Source organism: Empidonax traillii, unplaced genomic scaffold, assembly GCF_003031625.1.
Source record: "Empidonax traillii isolate 1590-97213 ecotype Southwest subspecies unplaced genomic scaffold, ASM303162v1 scaffold206:size1282135, whole genome shotgun sequence".
NCBI lineage: Eukaryota > Metazoa > Chordata > Aves > Passeriformes > Tyrannidae > Empidonax > Empidonax traillii.
Genome location: NW_020955399.1, coordinates 30,683 through 57,944, shown reverse-complemented (window position 1 = coordinate 57,944; position 27,262 = coordinate 30,683). Strand labels below are relative to the sequence as shown.

Sequence of the window (27,262 nt, the reverse complement as noted above, 5' to 3'; positions counted from 1 at the left end):
AGACGACTCTCTGTATTTATGAAGTTTTAGCTTTTTATTACAGGTCTGCATGATCATCCTGTTCTCTTCATGGAGACATCTGTTTTGTACCTTGATCATTGTATGGCATGGGATGTTTCTTTTGATATATCCTTAATGGACTGATGCCTCCCTCCTCTTCTCCTGGGTTCCACTCTGTTTTCCATGTTCTGGGATGCTAAGACTGTTAATCTTCTAAACTAGCTCTTCCACTGTAATACAAATCCCCAGTGAGCTCTAATTTTTTTCTCCAGTGCTGTGAGACCACGGTTTAGGATTTGTTAATTTTTACATTTTTGTATAAAGTATGACTTACATTAATGCTCTATAGCATAATTCACTGAAGGTTTTGACTCCTTAAGTCAGCCATTACTACTTCAGACTGCACAAGTGTTGCAGCACAAGTCTGAAACCAAAAGCCAACGTGATCCCTTACTTTTGAACTCTGCAGTATAAATCAGATTACATATGGGCTGCAGAGATATTCTTGTGAGTATGCTTGTGAATGGCTTTTCACTCTTTCAGTTTCATTGCTGGAGGTGAGGAAGACTATGAGAAAATGGAAACAGCATTTGCACTGTGGAAGGATCAAGGGAGAGGAGAGGTTTCATTTGATGATTGGAAGATCAGCCCTGTCCACACCACTACCTGTGATAACACCAACATTTGAGGACGTTATTGTGGTAGCTTTGTTGAAGTTATAAAACCTATTAGTAGGTTGATTCCCTCATTTTCCCCCTCATGGACTTTTGCCTGTCAGGCATGGAGACAATCCCTCATAGGTCAGTGTACCCTGAGGTACTGACCAATCATATTCTCCCCTTGTTAGTCCCCTCCCTGTTAACACCTCCCTATGTTTATTCATGTACCCCAAACCAATGATTGTTAGAGGATTTGCATGCTCCTCCCAGTCTCCACCCTCTTTCCAGACCCTTCTCTGCCTAGCCCTATAAAACCCACCATTTTGTTCCAATAAACTCAGATCAGCCTTGGCTGCTCCCTGGTTCGTACTGCTGTCTCTCATCTCCTCATTTTGGGGTGCGTGGTGTGTGTGAGCTACAGCTTGCCTGTGACTACTGCCTACTTACAATCTCTACTAGCTAGTCACCAAACCCTGAGCTGGTCCGATCCCTTTCCCCAAATCAAAACTGCGTCAAATGGAGCCCAACCGTGGGGCTAGCCAGTAGCTTACACATTTCAGTAGGATCTGCACTAGCTCAACGAGGGCAACAACCGCAGGGGTGTATAGGAGACCCTGTGGCTCCGGCGGTTTCCCCAGGCGAGACTGGACATTGCGTCCCCCTCACCGGCAACGCAGGCGGATTGTCGGGAGAGGTGAGCACCTGGGGCATTCCTTCCCCTCCATCCCTATGTCCAAAACTCCAGATTCTTTAATTCGGCTATTCCATCTCCACATTATGGGCGCGACACTACGCAAGCCAGAAAGGGCACTTTATAAGAGAATTTGTGCCTTAATTGAAATCCAGGGTAACAAATATGATAAAGCTTCTTTGAAAGCACTGGCTACCTGGCTTCACCTACATAAAACCTGTGTCTCTGAAGAATTAACTCTCGACCACTGGGACAAAATAGGATCGGCCATGTGGAAAGCAGAAAAAAGGGGACAAATTGGCCAGGAAAGGATTGATAGCCTGGAGACTGATTTTAATGCTACTGCAAGCCAGAGAAAAAGCTGCTAAGATAAATTCCACCTCGAAAGCAGCTATTCCCCAAGTCTCAAGATGGCGGTGATTGTGCTCTTCTTGCTGTGTCACCTTCACCACCCCACAGGATGGAGGGCAATACCACCTCAGGTGCAGGGAGGCAAAATGGCGGAGGGGACTCGGATCACTGCATGAATGGCTGCAAATTACCCTGCATCGGGAGACACCACCTTCTCGGACAGCTGCGGGGGGAGGAGCTGAGGGCGGAGATCTTTGTGAGGGTGTGGGGGTGGATCCACCTTCATGCACCTCCCACCACATGATGTCACCAGCACCACTCTCCACCCACCAGAACATCACCGTAGCCACTCCCCTTCCTTTCAAACATGGCGCTGACCATGATCCTTCTGGTCCCCCACGGAACTCACCTTCCAGTTCAGACCTAGTAAACATCCGGTGTCATGGCGCTGCCCACGTACCAGGGTCTGAGGCCTAACCATCCTTACTGGCACCCCACACCAATTCAACACCTGTACCCTCCTTGCTGTCACCACCTCCGCCGATGCCGCACAGGCCTGCTCCAACGGCCAAGGTGCAGGACGTGGTACCACCTGCGGCTTTTCGGCAATTTTCCCTGAAATCCCTTCAATCACACTACTCGCTCTCCACTCCAACCACTACCCCATTCCATCAGCCACCATCTACAACATACATGACATCTTATACCCAGACATCATCAACAGAAAACATCACTGATACTGAAGAAGAAGATCAGACTCACATCACTACACCACCACCTCTTACCAGTATAATCAAACAGGCAAAACAGAAACCACTTACACCTACCAAAAGGCTTGCCTTTAAAAAAGTTTCCATCACAACATCTAACACTCAAACACCTGCACCTTTAACATCTACTGCAAAACACACTAAGCATAAAAGTACCTCAGCATCTGAGGCAAGTATATTTGCTGAAGATGCTGATGACACACACATTTTTGCAGCTACCACGCCTATCCAGGACCAGTTAACATCAGGGCCCTGGATAGATGTCACACATCAGGTAGTTGAAGCACATGAATGTGCTTGGAAAAGTTTTCAAGATCAAGCAATTCTAGCAGGGGATCTAGAAATGCTTCATGCTTTTCCAGTTTATACATCAGAGGGAGGATCTCCTGAATGGAGGCCCTTTTCCTACCCAATCATGAAAGATGTTAAGAAGGCTATAGTTGACTATGGGTTAAACTCACCCTTTACCATGGGTCTTATGCATTCCTTTTTCCAAGTGTTCACCCTCATGCCTAATGACATCTGCTTAATAGTGAGGGCCTCGTTGCCTGTTATACAATACTCTGCTTTTGAAGCAGAGTGGCAGGCATTAATTAAAAAATACAGTAAAGAAGGAGGAAATTTTGGAGGTATGCCTTATGCATAAACAGTGGACATGATGTTTGGAGAAGGTAATTATTCATCCAACACAGACCAAGCCAGAACACACAAAGACATTCTAGATAAAACTAAGGATCTTGCATATAAGGCCATCAAGAAGGTAGCAAAGGTTACTACTCCAACTCCTTCTTATGCCCTTATTTTCCAGGGGGTTAAAGAGCCTTTCTTAGACTTTGCTACCCGATTGAAAGAGGCAATAACAAAACAAATTGCAGACGAACAATCACAGGAGGTTCTCTTTAAGTCTTTAGTGGTGGAGAAGGCTAACGAGGAATGTCGAAAGCTCCTCAAACCTCTAAAAAATCCCACCTTGTTAGAATGATAGAGGCATGCAGGAATGTTGGTTCCCCACAAGAAAAAATTAGACTGATGATGTATGCTGCCCAAGGAAAATGTTTAAAATGCAGTCAATCTGGCCATCTTCAGGGCAACTGCCCACAATCTCCAAAACCCAAACCTCAATTACCAAGATTCACTTGTCAACGATGTGGCAAGGGGAGACACTGGACCTCTCAGTGCCGATCTCTTACAGATATTAACAACAAACCCCTGCCACCTAAATCTCCAAATTTACAATATAAGAAAAAAGTCACCTTTACCACTCCTCCTACACCACGAAAAGACTTGAATACTAATAATCAGGGAAACTCCCAGAGGAGCACCATGAGGGGTGCTCAGACACAAAATGCCTCTCTCCAACATCAGTGCCACTGCCAGCCCACCTTTACCAGGACACAATCCAACCCCAACTAGACAATCACAGAAATCAATTAAGCCATGTCTCTAAAATACTACTTTACCCCTGCCAACCACCACTACTCCTTAACATAGAAGAAGTTACCATCCAAGCTACGCCTATGGATATGTTACAAAAAGACCAATGCTGCCTTGTAATGGCTACAGAGGAAGATCTTCAAAAGGGCATCATTGCACAGACTGAACTTATTACTGATTGTGACTCTGACAATGTTTTCATATCAATTCATGTTCCCTTCCCCCTTCTGAGTTGCCTGCAGAGGGACCGGTAGCTGCTCTTCTTCCTTTAGCTCAGCTCCATCAGCAATCGGAAAATGAGGAAGTGCAAGCAAACTGGATACATGCTGTTACTGCGGATCAACCTACTATGATGGTGAAAGTTACATCGTTGGCAGGAGAAACATCCATTTCTGGTTTATTGGATACGGGGACGGATGTAACAATTGTAGCTCTGCATGACTGGCTGACTACCTGGCCATTGGAAAACACTATGCTGAGTGTCTCGGGGGTGGGGGGAACTCAAAAACCGAGGAAGAGTAAACTAATTGTTTTATTCACAGGTATCGACGGATGCACAGCTACTTGTAAGCCTCTAATATTACCTTTACCGATGATCCTTTGGGGGAGGGACCTAATGGCACAGTGGGGAACTAAAACTGAGACAAATTTTTAACATCGGTCACTGGAGAGCAGCTGCTATCTGCATTGAAGTGGAAAACTTCCACCCCAATATGGGTAGACCAGTGGCCACTTCCCATCAATAAGCTGCTCATCCTTCATGATTTGGTACAAGAACAATTAAAATTAGGCCATATTGTCCCACTGTTAGCCCCTGGAACTCCTCCGTCTTTGTTATTCAGAAGGCATCGGGAAAATGGAGGCTGTTACACAATTTACGGAAAATAAATGAAGTTATTGAACCCATGGGGCCACTCCAGCCAGGCATGCCATCCCTATCTATGTTGCCTGAGGAGTGGCCGTTGGTGGTAATTGATATAAAGGACTGTTTTTTCCAGATTCACCTAGAGAAATTGAACCCCTAAAAATAGATTTCCTTGGCACTGTAAAAGCTAGTATTTGCTTAATGTTTAAAAAGCAGCATTTTACATCTAAAGAAAATCGTATTGTCACACCCAACTCCCCTTTCTATAAAAATACATCTTTGTGGTGCAATGAATCCTCTATCCTGAACTCCGAAACCTATGCAAAACCTTGGAGTCTCCCCAAAGGGGAATTCTTACTCTGTGGAGACCGAGCTTGGTCTGGGATCCCATCTCGCCCTTTAGGAGGACCTTGCACCATAGGAAAGTTGACAATATTCAATCCTGCCAAAATTCTTTTCCTAAAACATCAACCTCCCATCATATCTAAAAAAGTGTGGGAATCACCGAACTGCGATCCCACTGTGACTAATACATGGGATAACGTTACAATCTTCCCAAAGATAGAAACTGAACATGCTTTTAATGTCTTAGAACACATGAAATGCTGGATGGTGAAAGAAGCCAGTGCCATTAGCGCTACTATCTGCAGTCTATTAGAGGACTCTCTAGTATTTAAAGACATTTCCCTAAATTACCAAGCAGCCATTGACTATTTTTTACTATCCCTAAACCTTGGGTGCCAAGAATTCGAAAATTTATGTTGTTTGAATTTCTCTAATTCGGAACCCATTCATTATAATGTCTATTACAGTATTTCTGATTTAAAAAATTTAATTAATGCAGCACGAGTACCTGCCAACTTTTACTCCACAGATATTTTTGACGGACTACGATTACCCTCACTTCCCAATTGGCTAAAACAAATATTCCTAGTTTGTCTTTCTGCGTCGTTAACCTATCTCTCTTCATACTTCAAAGAATCATTACCAAGCATGTTTTCCTAGTTTATTTAAAAAACAAGAAAGGAGGAGATGTTGGAGGTGAGGAAGAAAAAGACCATGAGAAAATGGAAACAGCATTTGCACTGTGGAAGGATCAAGGGAGAGGAGAGGTTTCATTTGATGATTGGAAGATCAGCCCTGTCCACACCACTACCTGTGATAACACCAACATTTGAGGACATTATTGTGGTAGCTTTGTTGAAGTTATAAAACCTATTAGTAGGTTGATTCCCTCATTTTCCCCCTCATGGACTTTTGCCTGTCAGGCATGGAGACAATCCCTCATAGGTCAGTGTACCCTGAGGTACTGACCAATCATGTTCTCCCCTTGTTAGTCTCCTCCCTGTTAACACCTCCCTATGTTTATTCATGTACCCCAAACCAATGATTGTTAGAGGATTTGCATGCTCCTCTCAGTCTCCACCCTCTTTCCAGACCCTTCTCTGCCTAGCCCTATAAAACCCACCATTTTGGCCCTTGGCTGCTCTCTGGTTCACACTGCTGTCTCTTGTCTCCTCATTTTGGGGTGCGTGGTGTGTGTGAGCTACAGCTTGCCTGTGACTACTGCCTACTTACAATCTCTGCTGGCTAGTCACCGAACCCTGAGCTGGTCTGATCCCTTTCCCCGAATCAAAACTGCGTCATTTCAGTTCTCCTGAGAGGTCAAAGGAGGCCAAAGCAGGTAGTAAAATTTTTGTTTGATTCCTTGTTTTAAAACATTTTAAGACTTTTTAATATAGAAAGTAAGTAATATGTACCAAATATACCAAAGAAAACTGACTACTAAAAGACTAACTATTAGATTTTTTAAAATACAGTCAGGGAGACTATGTCTTGTAGCTTTCCACCTCTTTGGATTTAGACTCCAGAAATGTAGCTCATATAGTATCTATTCAACACTAACTCCTGTTCTTATTCACAGAGTTACAGGGAACATACTATAGGAAATTATGTGTTAAAATTACAGGGAATGAACAGCAGAAGTTAAGTGCAATATATGCAATCTAACTTACACATGAAAATGGTTTGGGAAAATGTTTCTCTAAAAATATTGTCTAATTATATTTCTCATGAATATCCCATATTTCCACTGTCCAGCCCTTTCCATTGTCTGACCCATTGGTCAGTAACCAAGGCAAGGACATTTAACATATTACCTAATCTTAAACCATTTGAATATTTTTTTTTAACAAATATAATCTACCTCTTTAGCAATTAAGGTTTCTACTTTCAGCAGAAAAGATGTGAGATGCCAGTAGTACCCGTGAGCCTACAGCACTGAATATCAGCAGCATGTGTCTGCTTCCAAGAGAAGTGATGAAAGTAGAGGACAGATACAAAATAGTTTCTTAATTTTGCCATGCATGTTATTTCACAAAATACCGTAGTGGCTTAAGCCAAGGCCATGTCTTATGATTACAAAGTACAAATTTAATGAAAGTTTAATAAATGATTTGCATATTTTATATATATATATATATATATATATATACACATATCTCTTAAGGTCTTTTTAGAACAGCTAAAAACAGAGAGGAGTTTATCTGCTGTAAAATGTAAGGGGTTTTGTATTTTTCTTGTATGATGTTTAAAAATTTCCCTTCTTTTTTTTAACACCCCCTGGCTCTCTGATAGAAGCTCTGGTTGTCTACCTGTGAAACTAAAACTTTCTCACTACAGTTGCCTGTGCAAGAAATAATGCCTATTTATGCCCAGTGAGAATTGAAAACCTAAACTTAACTGGGAAGATGATGCTTTTGTCATTCACATATTACTTCCTGAAGGAAACAGAGCCAAAGAGTACATCGAACATACAAAAATTTACTTCATTTCTGACAGAGGCCTTGACAGTATAAAGAGCACCTCAGTCTGGGAAATACATATCTATCTAAAGAACACAAGTGTTTAACCTGAAAGTGGCAGAAGAAATACTACAACATTCTTTCAGGTTCTGCTATCATGGGAATATATTTCCCTAGTGCACTAGTCTTAGGTTTACCTTTATGGTGCTGCTTTGAAGCTTTGTAATTTATATAGCATAAAAATATCTCTACAGTAAGTCAAGAAACTTTTCAATAATTCAAAAAATAGCCATAAAGTATAAAATAAGTCTGAGTCCTCAAATGTAACAATTACGTAACAAAGATAACAATTACAAATCTTAATTTATAAAAGTACTCCCTACTTTTCAGCTGGGGAGTTGAACATCATTGTGTAATACCTGGTTCTTGTCTATCCAAACACAAATGTACTTTTAGGTTGGGAGCATTATATGGATTCCTTCTTTTTTGATATAATTTTCACTATGACCACAAGATTTATCTGACATTTGAAAGTCTAGGAATTTTTTTTTGTATTTCTTTTTATTTTTTGAGAAGTGTAATTTCTGCCTTATAACTCACTGCACAATTTAAAGATACATAGCTTTTAATTAATATGTTCTTCGCATTTGTCATTGGCACAACTTAGCTTCATTTAGTTAAGATCTGGTGTCCATGTACTTGGAGACTTTTAAAATAGATTTTTCTTTACTCTTAATCATCATACTGAATTACAGAAAGGCCAGGAAGGGACCTCAGGAGATCTTCTACATTTACTGCCCCAGGGGCTTCATTCTTAGTTGCTTTTCTATAAATGTACTAATGTTCATTCATTCATTCCCCTTAAGTCATGTCTTATGTCTTAATCCATTATTCCTACATATACAGCTTGCAGGCTATCTGGCCAAACCCTCCTCAATTCAGCAATAATGTATGCCTGCAGCAAAGGTGCAGAGTTACCTACAGAATAGACAGGTATAGATATACAGGAGTGAGGAAGGGGGAAAGATTATGGCTCCAGGATTATGTGAAGGTGGGAAATTATGATGACTTATTTTCAACCAGTAGTACTTTCAGAAAGGTGTGGGTTATTTTAAGAATAGAATTAAAGACATGAAAATGTGGTATTTATTAGCACCACGATGAGCAATGGTAAGCAATTATAGCAGAGGAGCAACACAAGCAGGATAAATAGCTCACTAATATTTTCTGCATGACCCAACAAAATGCTGGGATTCTTTGAGACAGATGAATATCTCAGCTGAATAATTATATTAGCTCCTTATTGATTTATAGGAGGTATTTTTTATTGATCATACCTTCAATTTTAATGACCATTATGAACTTTAATACTTCTGCTAAAGGCCCGTAGCTTTAACCACCGTTGGGCAACTGGTTAATTTAGTATATGCGCTCTGTACTCCATCACTGTAGATGCTAATGAAAATATTGAGTAATGCTAAATATTGAAAATATTGCATTGGACCACTCTTAAAAGAGCTCCATAGTCATTCACAACTACTTCATGGGCTTCTCATTTATTTTTGCACATATTTTTAGAAGTTTTTATTCTCTCCTGAACAGCCTTACTCTGACAAATGAAATAAATCACCAATACCATTGTTCTACCAATAACTTAAAATGATAAAAATAACTTATCCATTTCCAGCAGAATCTTGCAATATTTTGTTGAAGAAGTGGTATTACTGGTTTTGTTAGTATTTGTCTTCATGGACAATTCTTTGAATCAGTAAGCCTTGTGAAAAACACTGTTTAGAAAAAGATCAATAGTTGAATATGATGTATAGAGACATCAGTGTCAGAAAAACACCTATGGATTTTTAGTAGGCTGGGAGGCGGAGAGAAGGGTAAAAGAAATTGCAGGCAGTTTTTTTTTGCAGGTGATCACTACTAAACGAAGCATTTGGGTACAGGTTATGTTTTAATTCTGGCAGTTGCCAAAGTAATATGTAAATTACCAGGATGGTAATATCTACTGCTGTAGGTATTCTTTTGTCACATTCAGAAAGAAAATATGCCAGATAATTCCCTTCTAGTCTTGCTTCTAAACATAAAATAATTTGGAAATTTTAAGCTAAACTCTGCCTTTTTGTTAAAATAAACAAACTGATAAGCAATTACTATCGGAAGTACTTACTCAAAATTAGATTCCTACTTACATTTATAACATTTTTTTCACAGATTCACAGAATCATTTAGGTTGGAAAAGATCTCCAAGATCATTGAGCCGAACCTTTGACTGACCACCACCTTGTCAACCAGATCATGGCACTAAGTGCCACATCCAGTTGTTTCTTGAACACTGCCAGGGATGGTGACTTCACCACCTTCTTGGGCAGCGCATTCCAATGTTTAACAACCCTTTCTGTGAAGAAATTCTTCTGATATCCAACCTGAACCTCCCCTGCCACAACTTGAGGCCCTTTCTTCTTGTCCTGTCATTGGTTACCTGGGAGAAGAGCCCAGGTTCAGCCAGCTGTTGACCAGAATCCCCAGGTCCTTTTCCACTGGACCACTTTCCGGCCACTCTGTCTCCCTCCTGCAGCACTGCATGGGATTGTTGTGGCCGAAGTGTAGGACCTGGCTCTTGGTCTTGTTGAACCTCATACCCTTGGCCTTGGCCCATCAATCCAGTCTGTCTGGATCTTCCACAGAGCCCTCCTAACTTTCAGCAGGTCAACACTCCCACCCAACTCTGTGTTGTCTTCAAATTTACTGAGGGTGCACTAAATCCCCTCATCCAGATCATCAGTAAAGATGTTAAACAGGACTGGGCCCAGCACTGATCCCTGGGGAACACCACTGGTGACCGGCCACCAACTGGATGCAGCCCCGTTCACCAGCACTCTCTGGGCCCGGCCCTCCAGCCAGTTCCTGACCCAGCACAGAGTGCCCCTGTCCAAGCCATGGGCTGCCAGCTTTGTCAGGAGAATGCCACGGGAGACAGTGTCAAAAGCTTTGCTGAAGTCCAGGTACGCTACATCCACTGCCTCATCCACTAGGTGAGTCATCTGGTCATAAAAGGAGATCAGGTTGGTCAAGCAGGACCTGCTTTCCCTAAACCCGTGCTGGCTGGGCCTGATCCCTTGATTGTTCTGCATGATCGCTCTCAAGATTACCTGTTCTGTAACTTTGCTGGGCACTGAGGTAAGGCTGACAGGCCTGTGGTTCCCTGGACCCTTCTTCCAGCCCTACTTCTGTGAAGTTCAGAAAAGGGTTTTACCTTTGCAGAGGAGAGGCTGATGACATGTTGATCTTTTTCATTGGTCACAATTTCCACAACACTATGTTTGTGTCCTAATAGCTTCCCTGTAGGCCTAATATTAATAGCAGGATTCCACAAACGAAGGACTCTGTCATTACCTGAAAGGAGAAAAAAATAAAATGTATATATATATAGTCAGAGAGACTGAATAGTCACTGGTATTACAAATAAGTTTTGTAATGGAGAGATTAGTGTTTATAAGTTTCTGCTTTCATTCATGTAGGCTACTGCCACATAAGAATGGGAATTTTTCATTCTAAGGGCTGGATTCCAGCTTATGTTTCATTGCTTATCCCCAAACATGTAATAAAAGCACGTAACTGAACAGCCTTTCAGAGCCTTTTTATTATGGTAGAGGCATGGCAGGGACACTAAATGGGACTACATGAACTAGTCTCATAGGAGCAGAATACTTCAGTAGAAATAGAACTGGGGCTCAGATTTTTTTTTCTTTAAAAATGGAATTTAGAAAAATGTCGAAATAATTTTTGTGTCCACTTAGCCAGAACAAGAAGGGATAGCCACCTCTATGGAAGAAGATGAGCATGCAGAAAGGAAGGCACACGGGCATGGAAGTTGAGGGCAGATAGGGCACAGTAATTACTGATGATTGAATCTGTCTTGAACAGATAGATATTAAAAATGTATTAGTATACTCCTGGGTTTACATATACAACTGTAAACACAGTTGTACATAGTGTGCTGAAGTATTTAATATTTTTTGCAAGGATTTTAAGAGAACAGGAGCCCAATTTAAATTTCAGATTAATTAATTTTTTGTTTTAACTTTCAATTCCTGGTAAATATTGCAATTGTACGAATTGTATGGAGTTAGCTGAACACTCTATTTTGCCACATAATAAAAGAAACAGCCACATTTTATGTAGACTTCAGTTTGAGCTTTAGTTTTCTCCAGGCTTAAATTGAAGAGCAAAAAGCAGAAAAAACATAGGCTAGGAAGTACATGCCCCAAGAGAATATTCATCCAACTTCAAGACTAAAATACTCAGCTCAGTTTTGTTAATAGTCTTGCTGAAGCTTGTTCAACCAACTGCCATTCATCAGTCCCTCCATCTCTCTCCAGAAATCTATTCCTTTCCGTCTTGATACAGCAAGACGTGACTCATTTAGGAGCGCCCTATCTCCCTTTTTCTCCATTAAAGAATATTGTTCCCTCAGTTAAATTGATTCCCCTGTTTATGTGACTTCTCTCCAAATGAAAGAGGGTCACTGGAGAAATGATCTACTAAAAAAATAGCTGCAACAGAAATTTATTTTGGGTTTTGCCAGCTCATTTCACAAGTGTAACTGAGAATTCAACTATGCAAACAACTGTACCAACATGATGGAAGGAGAACTTCTGTAGAGAGAAGGAGAGCCATTGCTAAGTAACTGTCTGCAACTTCAAGGGGAACCAGTTTCTTTTTGGGGTAATCTTTAGGCAAAAATACCCTACATAATCTGTATATGCTGTAAGCATGGCAGTAAGTAGCTTAAATGGGTTATAACTGCACAAGTGGTCTATGAAGCTTTTTTTTATGGAGTAATTGCAGAACACAATAGGTCCCTGCTCATCTTCTCAGAGGTTGCCTCGGACAATATCTTATCAACTTGACTACCTGCTTGCTGCACTTTTGAGGAATGGAATCTTTCTTAGTCTTCTAATTGCTCTGTTCTTTATATTCCTGAAATGATGGTAGATGATTGAAAGGAAAGATAGTGCCCTTTAATTGTAGCATCAAGAGTTTATTTTAAGAGTAGAATCACTTATATAGGTTATTTCCTTGAGATATTAACAGGAGGAACAAGTGACATTAGGAAAGAAAACCTCTCCCTAGAATAAAAATACTGTTTGCTTTTTATGAGATATAGTGGATAAAATTTAGTTCCTTTCACTGATGTGGAGATAATGGTAGATTTTGTTATAGTGTATTTGCTCTCTTCCCTCTTTCTGGACTAATGCTAGATTGGCCCTAACATTCACTGCTTCAGTGGAACATTTCCTGGAACATTTATTCGCTCTATGCTCCAAATATGCCTCCAGGATTCAGAATCCTGACACATAAAGCGTGAGTACTAGACACATCCAAGAAAAGCTTGAAGAAGACGATCTGTCTACATATCCAGCACCAATTTTTTAACATTTTGTGAAATCAATGACTTGAAACAAAATGGCCTTAGTTCAGTGCAGTCTCTTCCAAGGTGAATAATTATAAGAGCAAATGTTTAGGGCTTTTTCTAACGGTCAGATTCTACAACCACAGCTCTATTCTAGCTATATCTTATGGACTCCAATACCTTATTTGAAAACATGACACTTTGTCAAACTGAGTGTCTTGCTTGCAGTTTTGTAATTTGTGTTGTATTACAAGTCTGCTGAGATGTCTGCATTTCAGTGGTGTTGAAACCCACTTGAGAACAATAACATATTTGAATGGAGAAATACTAGGCTTAGCTTAGCGTCCCCTGATAGATCAGAAAATAAAAATATAACACCTTTTTTCTTTCTAAGCTGCTACTCTCATGCAGAAGAACCCTTTATCTATTAAAACAACTTGTTATTCCTTCAAGTCTGTCTTTTATATAATTTTGCCTTATAATGTCTGCAAAACCTCTTCAGAACAGTTAGACATCTGGCAGACTAGCACAAATTCAAATGTTTATCATACTAACAAATATGTAAGTTTTTTTTTTTCTTTGTGCTGCCTTGTTTGTCTTCATATGTTCTTCTTAAATTTAGACTGCATCATAGAAAAGAGTTTGCTATGCTACTGAGAGCTGATGCTAGAGAAGTTCTGGGATGTGATCTCTATAGCTAGGATTCCTGGAAATTCCTGAAAATGTACTTCACTTGTTCCAGAAATTCACAAAAGATACCGAACAAGTGGAGAGTCACTTTTATCAGTCTTAATCTGTTACTGCTAGATTTAGAAATCACTAGTTTTTTTCTGCTTCATTGCTCAGAGGAAAACAATAGCCAGATTTGAAGAACTAATAGTGTTAGAAGTTGATGTATCATTTAAAACCAATCTTTTCCTGCTTTTACATGCATACCTAATTCAATTTTAACCGCAGTTGTTCCCAGAGGTGATTATTAAGACATATCTGGAACTGAAATGAATCCAGAATAAGAAGAAAACCCTGTCACTTTACCATTCAACATAATGTTAATGCAAAATGCTACATAGAGAAGATATTTTAAACTACTGTGGGCATCGTATTTTAGACCACTATTAGGCTTTTATAATTTTACTGGTTAAAGTCTAGCTTTTAGCATTAAAAAAAATGAACTCAGTACCAAGTTTGCTTTTATCTTATTCATTATTATAAATGTCAGATATCTTAAAGACAAAATTAGGTTGTGTCACATTACTGACAAACTCATGAGCATAATTAAAAAAGCCTAAATAAATGATGGAATGTAAGAGTGTTAAAACATTACTTTTTTAATAGTCACTGTAATAATATATCACAGTATGTAGCATATAATTTGTGCTATAAACATATGACTAAATTGCTGAATGTGACATATAAACATGGCTTTAACAAGTGTTTGCACATTTCACCAAGGAATCTATATGTTATGATTTCTGAATTATTACCTGTTCTGGTCTTTGATTTTTAGGGTATATTACAGATGAAATTGCAGGCTTCTTAGTTAACAAGACTATATTAATCTTAAAAAGCTTATTTCTTTCATTAACTGGATCATCAGCACGTGTTTCTCATCCAGTCAAAAAAGAGGGGTGGCTTTTAAGATACAGAGGCAAACATAGCGTGCTCTAGCCTGACAGTGGGCTGTGCCACTGTGAGCAGTGTATTCTATTAACAGAGCACAGAATTCTAAAGCTCAGCTTTTGAAGGCTTTAGTAGGTGGATCTCTCAAGACCTGTAGCATTACTCTAAATTCTGGGTGCAGCTTCAGAGTAGTCCGTGGCTGATCTAACTTCACAATGAAATTGAAAGAGATGATCCCACCCAGTCTTTGTCTTAGGCCACGCATTTCCATTGTCTCCTGTGACTCTTAGTAATCCAGCTCAGGAATAATTTCCTTTTGTATTCAAGGGAAGCAGCAGAGCTAAGATCTGGGAATGAGGTTGAGAGGCAGGAGGATGCCTTTTAATAGGAAGACAAAGGCCAGCCAGTGAACAAGCAAGACAGGATTCCAACTAAAGGGTACGTAGATATTACGAAAGATGTGAAGGTTGTTCAAAGTACAAATTCTTATACTTTTTCCAAATCATCACAATTGTCATTACAGGGTCCTTGAACACAGTATTAATAAAGTTTTTTCGTGTTACCCATGCTTTCTTTACTTTTGTGCATTGAAATTAAAGACAAATTAAAAGTCAGTGTTGAAAAAACTCATCTACTCCTAAAATACACTGATTAGGTAGCTGTTTAAATGGAAAATATACTTCTTTAATCTCTGCACAATGGTTTTAGTCTCTATGTGATACATTTTTCCTGCTCTTTTTCCATATTCAACTAATCTTTCTCAAATGTGGTTCATATCAACCATACAGTGGCTTCCAATACAACGTGAGGTTTCACTAGTGTCACATTCAGAGAAGTTAATTCTTTGTTGCCTGCAGAACAGATATTTCAACTAACACATGTACCTAGGGCAAGTATTGCTGCGTGATTGTCCTATTCCCTGCCCCAAGTGTTTCCTGCTGGTCATTGACAAAGAGAGGAGAGTGGGTTAGGCAGACTTTTGGCCTGGTCTACCTCAGCTGTTCTTATTTTCTTAGGAAGTTTGTCCAGATTTTTCTCTTCTGCTATTTCTGTAAGAAGAATTTTCAGCATGTAAAAAAACTTTTACTACTTCCTGTGTAATTGACCTTCTGTCCCATTCAGACACTTCACTCTGGTTTTATTACTACAGTAAAATCCTCCAGTTCTATCTGTGGGAAATACTAACCACGTTTTGTTTCACAGGACCTCCTTACTTTATGTCGTCAGTAAATTTCTCCAGATTGCTTTCTGTGACAAGGTGATCAATGTAAACAATATCTCCTCCAAGGCTGAACTTCAGAAGTTTCACTAATAACTTATCTATAGCTTTATTGCTTTTCCTTTAAACCTTGCATCTAGAAAATCAATAGAACTGTCTGATACTTATTCTGATATGTCACAATTTTCCCCTTGGCAAACTGTTACAATTCAACATGAATTGCATTATTTTCCATGTCTAGATCTTTTTATATTATTTTTTTTTCAAGTTTATTTTACTGTTGTGTATATTATCAAGGCTGCACAGCAGAGCCTTGGCTATTTTTTTCTTCTTGTTAAATATAGACATAAGAATTGCTATGTGCATTATTGCTATTTTTAGGAAAGTTTTAAGCAAAACCCTCATATTGAACACTTGTAGAAAGGCAGCATCAACATCACTCCAGGGCACCACCTTGTCAAACAGAATATTAAACCAAGACTGCTGCTATCCTTCAGCCATATTTCTGCAGCATCAAATATGACCACTGCAGTAGAAAGGCTCATAAAAATATTGGATAACAGGGAAGAAAGGGATGCAAGGGTGCTATTTCTGCAGTCTGCTTTAGGGGAAAGAAAAAACAGTAACACTTTGGGGAAGTGATCAGAGAGAAGACCAGCAGAAAGTATTAAGATGGGCCAATGTGATTCCTTAAGATAGGAAAGGATGGCCAAAAGTGACAGGAGGGAAGCCGTGCTGATACTGGAAAGAATAATGTGTATAACCTGACTTGGAAAAGTACCTTAGAGTAGTTCCACATACTGTTTCTTCTGTTTTATTACATAAAGGATACTTGAATCAAACCCAGACAGTGCCCTTGAGAAATTCCTGTCAGGAAGTATATCTTTTCAGAGTAAGGCTCCCAGCAATTAAAAGCAAGACATCTCTTTCCTATAATTTAAGACTGAAGCTATTATTTAAATTCTTAAAACACCATCTCATCTCTATTTGATCTTATCTAACTGGGGAAAAAAAATCACAACAGCACAATCTCTTGGAAAAAATCCCAATACTTACCTCCAGTAACAACGACTTTTGCCTTTCCACAGTATGTGAAGGCATTGACGCCTTTAGGGACAGAAAATTCCCTTGGAGGTCTGCAAAAATTAATAAAACAATTAATCATGTAAGAAACATTAGGAAAATACAGTCTACAGTTATCCCACCTTACTTTTCTAGTAAATAGAACAGCTGTGTGCGTAATGTATACAATTTCGTGTTAAAAGAAAATAGATTTATAACAGAGGTATTGATGAAAGAGGAACATAGTGCACCTTCCATTAAGGAAGTAAATATCCAATTTGTACACCTGAATCCTTTTAGAAGGCAAAGTTGAAGCAGACTCCTGAAATGGTGGCTGCTGCCAAAGTAACCCTGCACACATCTGAGTGCTTAAAGCATTTCATCACTGAGGAAACGTATCAAAGCAACTGCCTTTGCCTGTTTTGGATGTGGAGGTGTACTGCGGTCTTGATGTTACATTAAGTGTGTGCAGTTACTTTTCTGTTGCTTCTGCACAATGTATTGTATAATGTATAGTCTTTTTATTATCTATTTTGTGTTGTATAACAGTATGAAGAGACCATAAGTGTCTGAAACCCAACTGAATTCACTGCTAAAGCACAAACATGCAGCCAGCCAACACAGACTGAGATTGACTCAGTGTCCCTTCTAAATCCATCCTTTGAAAAACTTCTGCTTCTCTCTCGAGGTTTCATACACTGCTACTAATGAGTGAATATTTTATTGATTTTTGGAATCAGTAATAGCATAGTTAACACCTGTCACTCCCAGCAAGCAATGACTACCTGCGTAAATAACTTACACAGAACTAAATGAGTAGACATTCAGATTTTTTCTTTGAAATCCAGACAAGTATTAGTTCCTTTATTCTGGGCTAATGATTAATTTTGAAAATCATAAATTGAGGTGACAATAAATTTGATGAAAGACTCTGGAAACCTTGAGGGTTAATGGAAGAGCTTGTTCTTTCTAAGCAAGTGTAAATAAAAGGCCGTCTGCTCCCTAGTACTTAGAGGAAGAAAAGCTTTTTTTCCAGAGCTCCAAAAGAGGAGTCTCAAGAATATCAAGACTATTCATTAAAGAGCTAACAAACAGCTGTATAGAAAAATAAAAGGTGACAAAACCTCAGAAGAACTGCTATTCATACATTTAAATCAATTAATTCCTATTTTACACCAGAATCCCCGATTCCCACTGATCTGGCACTGCAAAGTTCTGCCCAAGCCATGGCCTTGCCACAGAAGCGCTCTGTGATCATATCATATCCATACCTCCCTTTTTAAATTCTTTACAAGAAAAGATTATAACTGTTCATCAGCCATTATCAACAAAGAAACTTAAGTCACATAAGTCACGTAGGAGACAAGATATACTATATCCCTCTTCAAGTACAATAGCAATTCCTTGCTGCAAAGTTAATTGGGGAAATTTCTTTTGTTAGAATCAGTAAATCATATGTTTCAACTGTCATTTCTTATGGAATGGACATTTCAAAGTGATTTGATCCATAGTTATTTTTAGGGCTATTAATTTCATTTTAACAGCTGTGTAATTTTTCATTTGTCTCAATATAATTTCATTTAGTTGTTGCGTGAAACTGCTTAGAGATACATATTTATTGCAATAGGAGACACAATTGTAGCCAGTGTGAAATGAAAAAGACCCACCAAGATATTTGCAGTTAAAGTTCTGTATTACTAACAGTGTATGGTGGTAGCATATACTCCTTTGACTACAGTTTTGGCTCTGCAGACTTAGTTTTCTTTCTCCTCTAATTAAGTCTATTTTTCCAAAGCTCCCAATAAAATCAAAGGGGATTTCTTAGCTTTTCAGCGGACACAGTATGTGACCTTGGACAATTTATAAGTGTTTCATATTTCACTTTCCTTTACTCCTCAACAGACATGCAATACTCATAAAACCTAAAGTGACTGGATTGATTCAAGAATTACTACATGAGTATTTATGGCCTGTGTTATACAAGAGATAAAATAGTTGTTGCTATTAGCCTTAAAAATCTTTTAATCCCTGGATATACCTCACAGAGGAATTTTGAACCTGATCTAATATTTACAATGCTTTTAGACATTGAACGAAAAGTTCTATCTGTATGTTATTTCTAGGTTCTTTTTACATCAAATCACATTTGTATTATTTAATTGGGCTATAAACTTTTCTAAATTCACACACTAAAAAGGCTTGGAATCAGCTATAGCACTTATGGGCCATATGCATGGACTTGGCACAAATAAGGAGGCCATAAACTCTTCCCTGATGCAGAGTAAAACCATTTCACAGCCCTCAGAATAAATTGCATTCTTGGTTTAATCTTGAGTAACTCAAACTTGTGCAACTGCAACTTTTAATGAAACATAGTGGAATATATTTCTGTCTGGATATAAATTATAAATGAATGCAGCAAAACAATTTTCTAAGTAAAATTTGCCTGCTGAGGAGAAGTTGGAGCAGACAACACTGTGAACATCTTTAAGGGCTGTGAGTAATGAACATATATCCTCTCCTATACCAAAAGCTAACAAAAATATTCAAGCATTTAAATAGTTGTATTTTTGTTTTTATTAACAATGCTTATAGAAAAGACAGCTAAAGTAAAACAAGATGGTATCTTTCAGGGAACTTATCTCTCGCAGAGTTATAAAGCAAAAGGTCTATTTTTTTCTAGAAGGTGTCATATACTTACAGGTTGTCCTCTAGTCGTTTTATATCATCCAAAACAAATGAACGAAGGCTGTCTGTGGAGCAGGATCCAAATCGTTTCAGGGCAGAAATATACCTAACTTTCCCAACCCAGTCATCATGTAGCTTGCGTTTGAGACTAGGGATATAAATTGAAACATTATTAGGCTATAGTAGCAACTACTGTAATATACCCACAGGTGGACAGGAATTTTGGGAGGGAGATTATATACACAAACAATGCTAACATTTACTATCCAGGGCAGATACAGAAGCACTCTTCCTGCTTAAAAGAAGCAGAGCTAAAGTTGGGGTTGAATCATGCATTTCTCCAGTCACAATTATGCTTCCCCCTAATCAGGCACAATTAAACAGTTCCTTTGTCAACTGGATAATAGCAATTGTAAATTCTCCCCTGGAATTTTATTCTGCATCCTCCCCATTGTAAGATCTCTTGTAAAATCTTCTGCTGAAAATGATGGCATTTCCTTCAGATAAAAACAAGTGAATCATATTTACTGCAGTTAGAAACATTATTTTCATTGGTTAGATGGGGTCAATGTATAAGCAGAAATTAATCCTCCGTTCAGGCCAGACAAAACCCAAATTAAAAAAAAAAAAATGAATGCAGGACTGATAATATTTTATCATAAGCAACTTACATGTTCAAATTTTCGGAGTTCAAGACCCGGAATTGTGATTCTTTTTCAGCTTTATATTGTTTCATTATAAAGTCATCACTGGTCAAAGTAAGCAGGTAAACATAACCCTTATCATCTCCCATTAAGATACTGTCCTTAGCCAGGTGATCTGGTGTAGTCACCGTGCAGACACAGAGCAGGCAGTTTTTCATTGGTTTGATGACATAGCCATTATTCTGTGGAATATGACAGACAGTTTATTAGATATTGCACCAGGGTCTTTTAAATTAACTGAATCTAGTGTGCTTATCCAGTTACATCAGCATTCACATCTTGACTTTGTTTTTCTAGCTCCCCGTGTGATAGCTGTTTCCTGGTATCAGAAACTCATGGAAGATCATCCCTAAGTGGAGGTAATAGCAAACTGTAGGGCTTTCAGCAAGGCTTTGTTTCACAGGTAGCTTTTTCCATTTCAGTGAAGAAATACTAATAACAAATTTTAGGAAGAATCTCCCCATGCTAAGTGGGATGGTATATTTGCTAAGACTATATATGGTTTCTTGTTCAAAGTGAGATTCTGTCTACAAGAAAATTGGAAATAGCCAAAATAAAGAATTATTCAAACCACAAAATATAGCAGTTAAACCCAGGGAGAAATTATATCAGAATCCTAATTATCAATACAGCCTGGGAGTGCCAAGTGTACTTATATAGGCAGGTGTTTTAAGCACAGATATCATGGGAATGAATACAGTTGCAAGTCACTGTGGTATTTTGCCAGACTGAGAAGGCACAGGAATGGGATTTTGGGTCATCTGCATTATACTGTTTATTGGTTCTACTGTCTGACTCCATCTGTTATTTGATTAAATCATCCTTGCCAGCCTAAACTGGGAACTGTTCACATGCCATAGGAATTAACTGCTTCAATGCTGTCCAAGTAGCACAGAAACATTAAAGAGACACAACACAGATACAGAACTGTCTATATCATATTTCTGTGGTCTTGGAGAAGAGCTATTCCTATTCAGCAACAGGTCATTTGCAGCTCTCACTGATGACTGGAGAGAACCTGGAGAATAAGTTTTTGAGCCTTCCTCTCAGAAGTGCAATTAGATTGACAAAGGGACTTACGTGGACCTATCTGACTTTGGGAAGCAACCTTTCAATATTGAGAACAAAACAACAACAACAAAAAAGTCCTAAAAATCTTATCCTAAAAATATTTACTTAGCTTGTCCTCAACATCTCAGCCAACTCAGAATTTCTGAGAAATGTCCCAGGAACAGAAGGAAAATGCTAAGGTATGGGTCAGCAAAAATTGTATTTTGTAATAAGGCAAGAAAACTTTGGACATACGCTATCAACATCAAAATGGTTTTGTTCTTAGAAAGTCCTGAACAAAGCACAGGACATGAAGAAGTATTTTCTTTAAATCAGGAAGTTACCTCCTTGGAGAACCTGTCCCTTGATTCTTAATAGATTCCAAGATATATTTAAATACCGATGCACACATATTAGATATACAGCTGCACACATATGCATTAGATAAACACGGAAAATAAATTCTTTGGGGGTTTGTTTGCAACATAGTACAAATTTTTTCTTTCTCTTCCAAACTTTTAAGACCCTTTAATAATCCCGTTTGGTGTGGAAAGGGTATTCCTTCTTTAGTATAAATTCCACTGTTTCACTGAGTTTCTACAAAGACAAAAGTTAAAAACCTTCATCCTGTTAGACCAAAGGAATGTAAATATATATAAAAAACAAAGACTGATCAATTTTCAGGCTTCATTGTAGCATTTTTCTCATTCAACACAATACCATGTCGTCTGATTTATAGTCCCAGATAACGACTGTGCTTTCAGTTACAGCCACGACATATTTCAGCTGAGGTAGGAAATCACATCCGGTGATCCAAGCAGTATCCTGATGAAAACAAAGAGAACTAAAGAAGGCTTTTCTCTGTAAATTTATATTTTTTCTATCATATAAGTACATATTTTAAACCATTTTTCCACAAATCCCATATGCACTAACACCTGCTAGGTCTAAGCCCACTGAGAGTTCTAACTCCAGGAATAGCTCTTACAGGAAGTTACAGGCACCAGGCTCAACCTCAGTTATCACTGACTTACCTCAGAGGCACAAATGTTGCACATGAGAAGATACAACACACATATTGTTAGTTGAACTGTAATGACACTCCGAAAAAGCACTTGGAGCAGAGTTAAACTAAACTTGGAGCAGACTTAAGCAGACTTAAACTAAAACATCCATAGTAAAGCAGATTAAATTTTTATTTGGATGCAATTTCATTTGGAAAAAAAAAGAAAATTAAAGGCAGCCAAAATTACACCTATAATAGTGCAACTCCTACAGAAATGAATGTTTATGAAAATAAATGACTTGTATTAAATAACTTTAATTCTTCCAAGGTAGATCAAATATTTACAAATATATACATCTGCTCATATTAAGGCATTTTTCAAGTGTATCTCAAATTATACAGATGTAAATGTAAAACAATTTCTCTTTCAAAGTGTAAGATTAGACTCAAATTCACTACCACACTAGCTAGAATTTTGGTGTTTGGGGTTTTTTTCCTTGAAATATTAATAGCTGTTTGTCCTCCCCCACCCTTCTCCCCAAGGTTATGTACCTTTTTAAATAAGAGTGGGACTGAAATGGAATATACTCCATTTGTTATGGCTGCAATGAAACAATTATCCATTAATTTAAAGTAATTCAGAACATCTACAAAATAACACTGACGGAAATATCTTTCTTTTCTAGATTAAAATGACAAACTTTAAAAACTCTGTTATTGCAGTTCTTCCAGTAATACACCTAACTGTAAACTCTAAAAAGCTTTGTTCCAGTGGAAGTACTTGATAAACAGCTAAAACAGGACCTGTGTTGCTAAAGATACAGTTTACACCCACAAAGTAAGTTTAGAATCAAAAGGACTGAAGGCAGCTGCTGATGCTTATACTTTTATTTCCATTGCTACACACAATGTTGATTTTGCTGTTAGTGTAAAGGGTCCAAAATCCTGACAGAGGATGTCAGCATTCTGTTGCAATAGGAAGCTTCTTTCCTTCCTAATGGTCTGTGGGCAAATGGTAACACATATACAAGGATTTCTTGTGCTGTTTTCTACAATAAACATGTGGAAAATGTCAGTCCTGCAGAGGCCTTATGGTAGGTAGGTTGGTAATTCTTATGGAAGAGCTTATTTTGGGGTCCTTACAATAGTATTAGATAACAATGACTGGAATGAAAAAGCTGATTTTAATTAAGCCACTAATTAAGATACTATTTTGTTGTGTGTGGTGATGCAGTTAAAGTAGCAGGTTTCAGTTGTAGCTTATAAGAATTTCTTTTCTTAGTGCTGCCAGACTTGACAGACAAACAAGGCAGCTGCACCAGGTCAAGATCAACCTTTTAATTTTTCCTTATTCCATCCTGTTCCTCAAGGGCTCTATGTTCACTTCATCATTTCCAATACAGTTTCTGTTTCACTTGCTCATAATTTTTTATGATTTTCTATGTCATATTTAAAAGACATTTCACTTCCATTCTCTGGGAGAAGTAATTTGTTCACTATCAGTATTCCCATCATTATTCACAGGTGATTCTATGCTGAATATTATTTTCAGGTGTCAACTGATTATTAACCCGTGCACTCAAGTGGGTTTTTTTCAGTGGTCATATTTTAAACCAGAAAGTTGTATGGTGCTAAGTCAAATACTGTATAGAGTTTTAAGTGCATTATATTTATGCCTATACTCGTTTCACTCAGTCACATAATCTCATCAAGAAACAAAATCTGTTTTTCCTGAAGTGACTTGTTCTCCATAACATCCCTGTAACAAAACTAACTGATCTGTACCAATAGTTCATGTTCCATTTACACCATCATGACGCTAGGAAAGTTCTGATGGCTGCAGTCCACTGGATTTTATTTCTAGCTCTAATATGCTTCGCAGTCTTTCTGGCTCAACACCCTCAGGGTAAGACCTCTGTCACTCTGCTTGAATAAGTCTCTATTCTGAAACACCATAAAAATGAGAATACTGAATGGAAGAAACCTTCAGAGCATAAGGATTGCTGCAATCTGTTAGCCACTCTCTACATACATCATTGCTTATCAATGGATGGCACATTTGGAGCCTGATAACTTATCTCTGAATAAGTCCTGAACTCACTACCTTACTTCATTTACATGAAGATGCACACAAACAAATTGCTTCATCAATTAGCTACTGATGCCAGTATTGATGATCATGTTAAGACAGCTGAAAATGGCAGTGAGAAAAGAATGGACTGTTTGCATATTGGAAAAACAGAAATGTAAACCCTGCAAGGAAAAGTCAGATTTCCCTGTTTAGCTGTTCAGAAATTAATCCTAAACTATTACTCATAGTTGTATATTATGACCATTTGGGTGGAGGTCTTCACCATATCTTTAGTAAGTAAATAGTGGGGGATGATTTACATTCACATATGATATTGTCCTTTGATTTTTAATAAGTGTTTAGATAAAAGGTATTGAGATGCAAAGCTTCAGTTTTAATAAGCATGCTTTACGTTAGAAAAACTCTGACCAAATTCTAGAGATAAATCTCTCAAAGAATCCCCAAGGTAATAAATTTAATAACATCATACATTTCAAGTGTCTCAAAAGTGGAATTTATTATCTCAAATCCAAAATTTTATTTCATTTAAACATATAGAATTTCAATTTAAAGAATAACAGAGTTGTCATGAATATTATGTTCTGCAAGCATAAAAATATTTTAATAGCCATCAAAAATACAGGAACCTCTAGTCCAAGAGAAGCCATTTCAATTATATTTTCAGTGCAGTAGTTAGAGGAAAGATGAGAAGAAATTAAATTGAACAAGGGCATGTCCATTCAATGGAGCCCCTAAATCACGTTAGATAAAAATGACTATTCCCTAAGACAAGAGTGAGCATGAAGCAGAAGAGGGTCATTTTTACCTAGAGCACCTGAAAATTTCATAGCTCATAGTAGTAGGGCCTCTGGCCTGGAGTATTTCTATTGCGTTTAAAAACTTCCACTATATAATAAGAAATAGTCAACAAAATGCTTTGTCTCCTGGCTTACACATACTTTTAGGACATGTCACTTTGCTAAGACTGATGTTTCTTGTCTACAGGTCACCTGAAGGAAGCTTATTACCGAAAATCTGCAGTGATACTCCCAGGGTAAAAATGAAGTTTTAATGTATGTATTGCATAGTCAATCATCTACCTAGGAAGACGTAGAACTGGTTTTCATTAACAAACTCATTATGGTACTTACTTAAATTTTACAGTAACAATAGAAGTGTTGGATTTTAAGTCAAGCTACTCCATTGTTTCTACAACTGAAAGGAATAAATTGAACCTATTTGACCTGTGTCAAATCATGCAGGAGTCTCAGAGCTAGAAATGGCATTAGAATAATGCTTAGTTTCTAATTATTTCAATTTAGTACATGCTGATTTTTAATTAAAATTATTTAACAGGAAGGAGAAAAAAAAGAACTTACTTCAACATTGATTGTTGCCTGAACCTTCATCTGAAAATAAACAAAAATATATTGTCACAGTAACAAGTTAGCGAAGAAATTAAAAGTCTAAACAAAGTTAGCTCTCCTCTTCATAGGTAGATCAGAAAAATAGAAAGAGTACATCTGAGAAAGATCTTTAACCTGCCTGCTGTCTGTTCCCCTATATATAGTGAGGAACCTAAAACTTCTTTTCTCTCTCAGTTATTTCATGGTTTCTTCGTTGTTTTGGTTTTTTTTTAAATGGAGAGGTTGGAATAAGCAAAATAATTAAAAAACCACTAAAAAAAAGTAAAAAAGTAAAAAAAAAAAAAAAAAAGGTGAAAAAAAAGTAATAAATACCCATTTTTACAAAGGAGTACAGATCACTGGGTCTTCTGATGGAATTGTGCCCTTAATGCTAGTGGACAGCTAGAACAGTTTCAGCTCCTGTAAGAAGTAGGATGTGTCTTACAGAAACACATTAACACTGGCCCAGATGCCATGTCAACTAGTGCCAGCAAAATACAAGGCAGAGGTAGCACTTCAGGCTGCAAACACGACTACCCACATGGGCACAGCATCTTTCCCCAAATGTAACTATTGGTGGACAGTGTAGCATGTGGCTGAAAACTGGAAGAATTTAAAGTCATAAGGTGGTCAGCAAACCTGTCACCATCATCCAGTAGAGACAGGGTTACTTTCTATCTCTTTTAGCAGAACTAGCACTCAGATTTCAAAAGCAGTTTCAACCTTTTCCCCTCTGAAACACCCACAGCTGCTTTTTCACCTCCTCTTGCCCCTGCCCCTAGTCAGTAACTATTCAGTGGTGCCTTGTTCCCATCCCAGCAATTCTACATTCCATAAACCTAGAACCTAGGATCAAAGTCCTTCTTCCCATAGAAGTGAGATGCCCAGTGTCATCATGGACAGTGTTTGAGCAGAGTTTAAAGTATTATTAATCGAGATGGATTAATAATCCCACCTAACATTCATGCATTGTTATCAGATTTGGCTTTATCTATAGTAACATTAAGTAGAGTGTGTCCTTAAGAATGCCTGCCCCTACAGGTCATTTGTGTTGCTCAAGGCAGTACCCCTGTCTGAGAACCTGAGAAAGGTGTTTTGTATTCTAGAGTAAGCAGGAAATGGCTGATGGTGTAGAGCTGTATTCAGGTGCTAAAGCATATTAGGTCCATATTTGTTGCAGAAAGCAATGCTTAGCTCTCAAATAGAATCACAAAATCACAGAATCATTAAGGTTGGAAAAGATCTTTAAGATTATCAAGTCCAACTGTAAACCTAACACTGTCAAGTCCACAACTAAATCATGTCCTCAACTGCCGCTCCTATACATCTTATAAATACTTCCAGGGCTGGTGATGACTCAAGCACTTCCCTGGGCAGTTCCAGTGCTTGACAACCCCTTTGTTAAAGGAATTTTTCCTAATATCCAATCAAATCCTCTTT

At 38.2% G+C, this 27,262-nt stretch overlaps 1 protein-coding gene across 5 annotated transcripts in view; it reads right to left on the bottom strand.

Annotated features, from left to right (window-relative positions):
• WDR64 (WD repeat domain 64) overlaps nt 1–27,262 on the bottom strand; it is a 77,912-nt gene that overhangs the window by 31,699 nt on the left and 18,951 nt on the right. For 3 of the 5 annotated variants that reach the window (XR_003571601.1, XM_027887294.1, XM_027887295.1), the window contains exons 7-12: nt 25,796–25,825; nt 22,062–22,164; nt 20,257–20,482; nt 19,599–19,733; nt 16,892–16,971; nt 10,837–10,976 (exon numbers count right to left, since the gene is read on the bottom strand). Coding sequence is in view for 4 of the 5 variants with exons in the window: in XM_027887294.1 (XP_027743095.1) it covers nt 10,837–10,976; nt 16,892–16,971; nt 19,599–19,733; nt 20,257–20,482; nt 22,062–22,164; nt 25,796–25,825 (714 nt within the window). In the remaining variant the exon portion in view is untranslated. Of the gene's footprint in view, nt 1–10,836; nt 10,977–16,891; nt 16,972–19,598; nt 19,734–20,256; nt 20,483–22,059; nt 22,165–25,795; nt 25,826–27,262 lie in introns of all 5 variants that reach the window. The other 2 variants (XM_027887296.1, XM_027887298.1) reach the window with 2 other exon arrangements.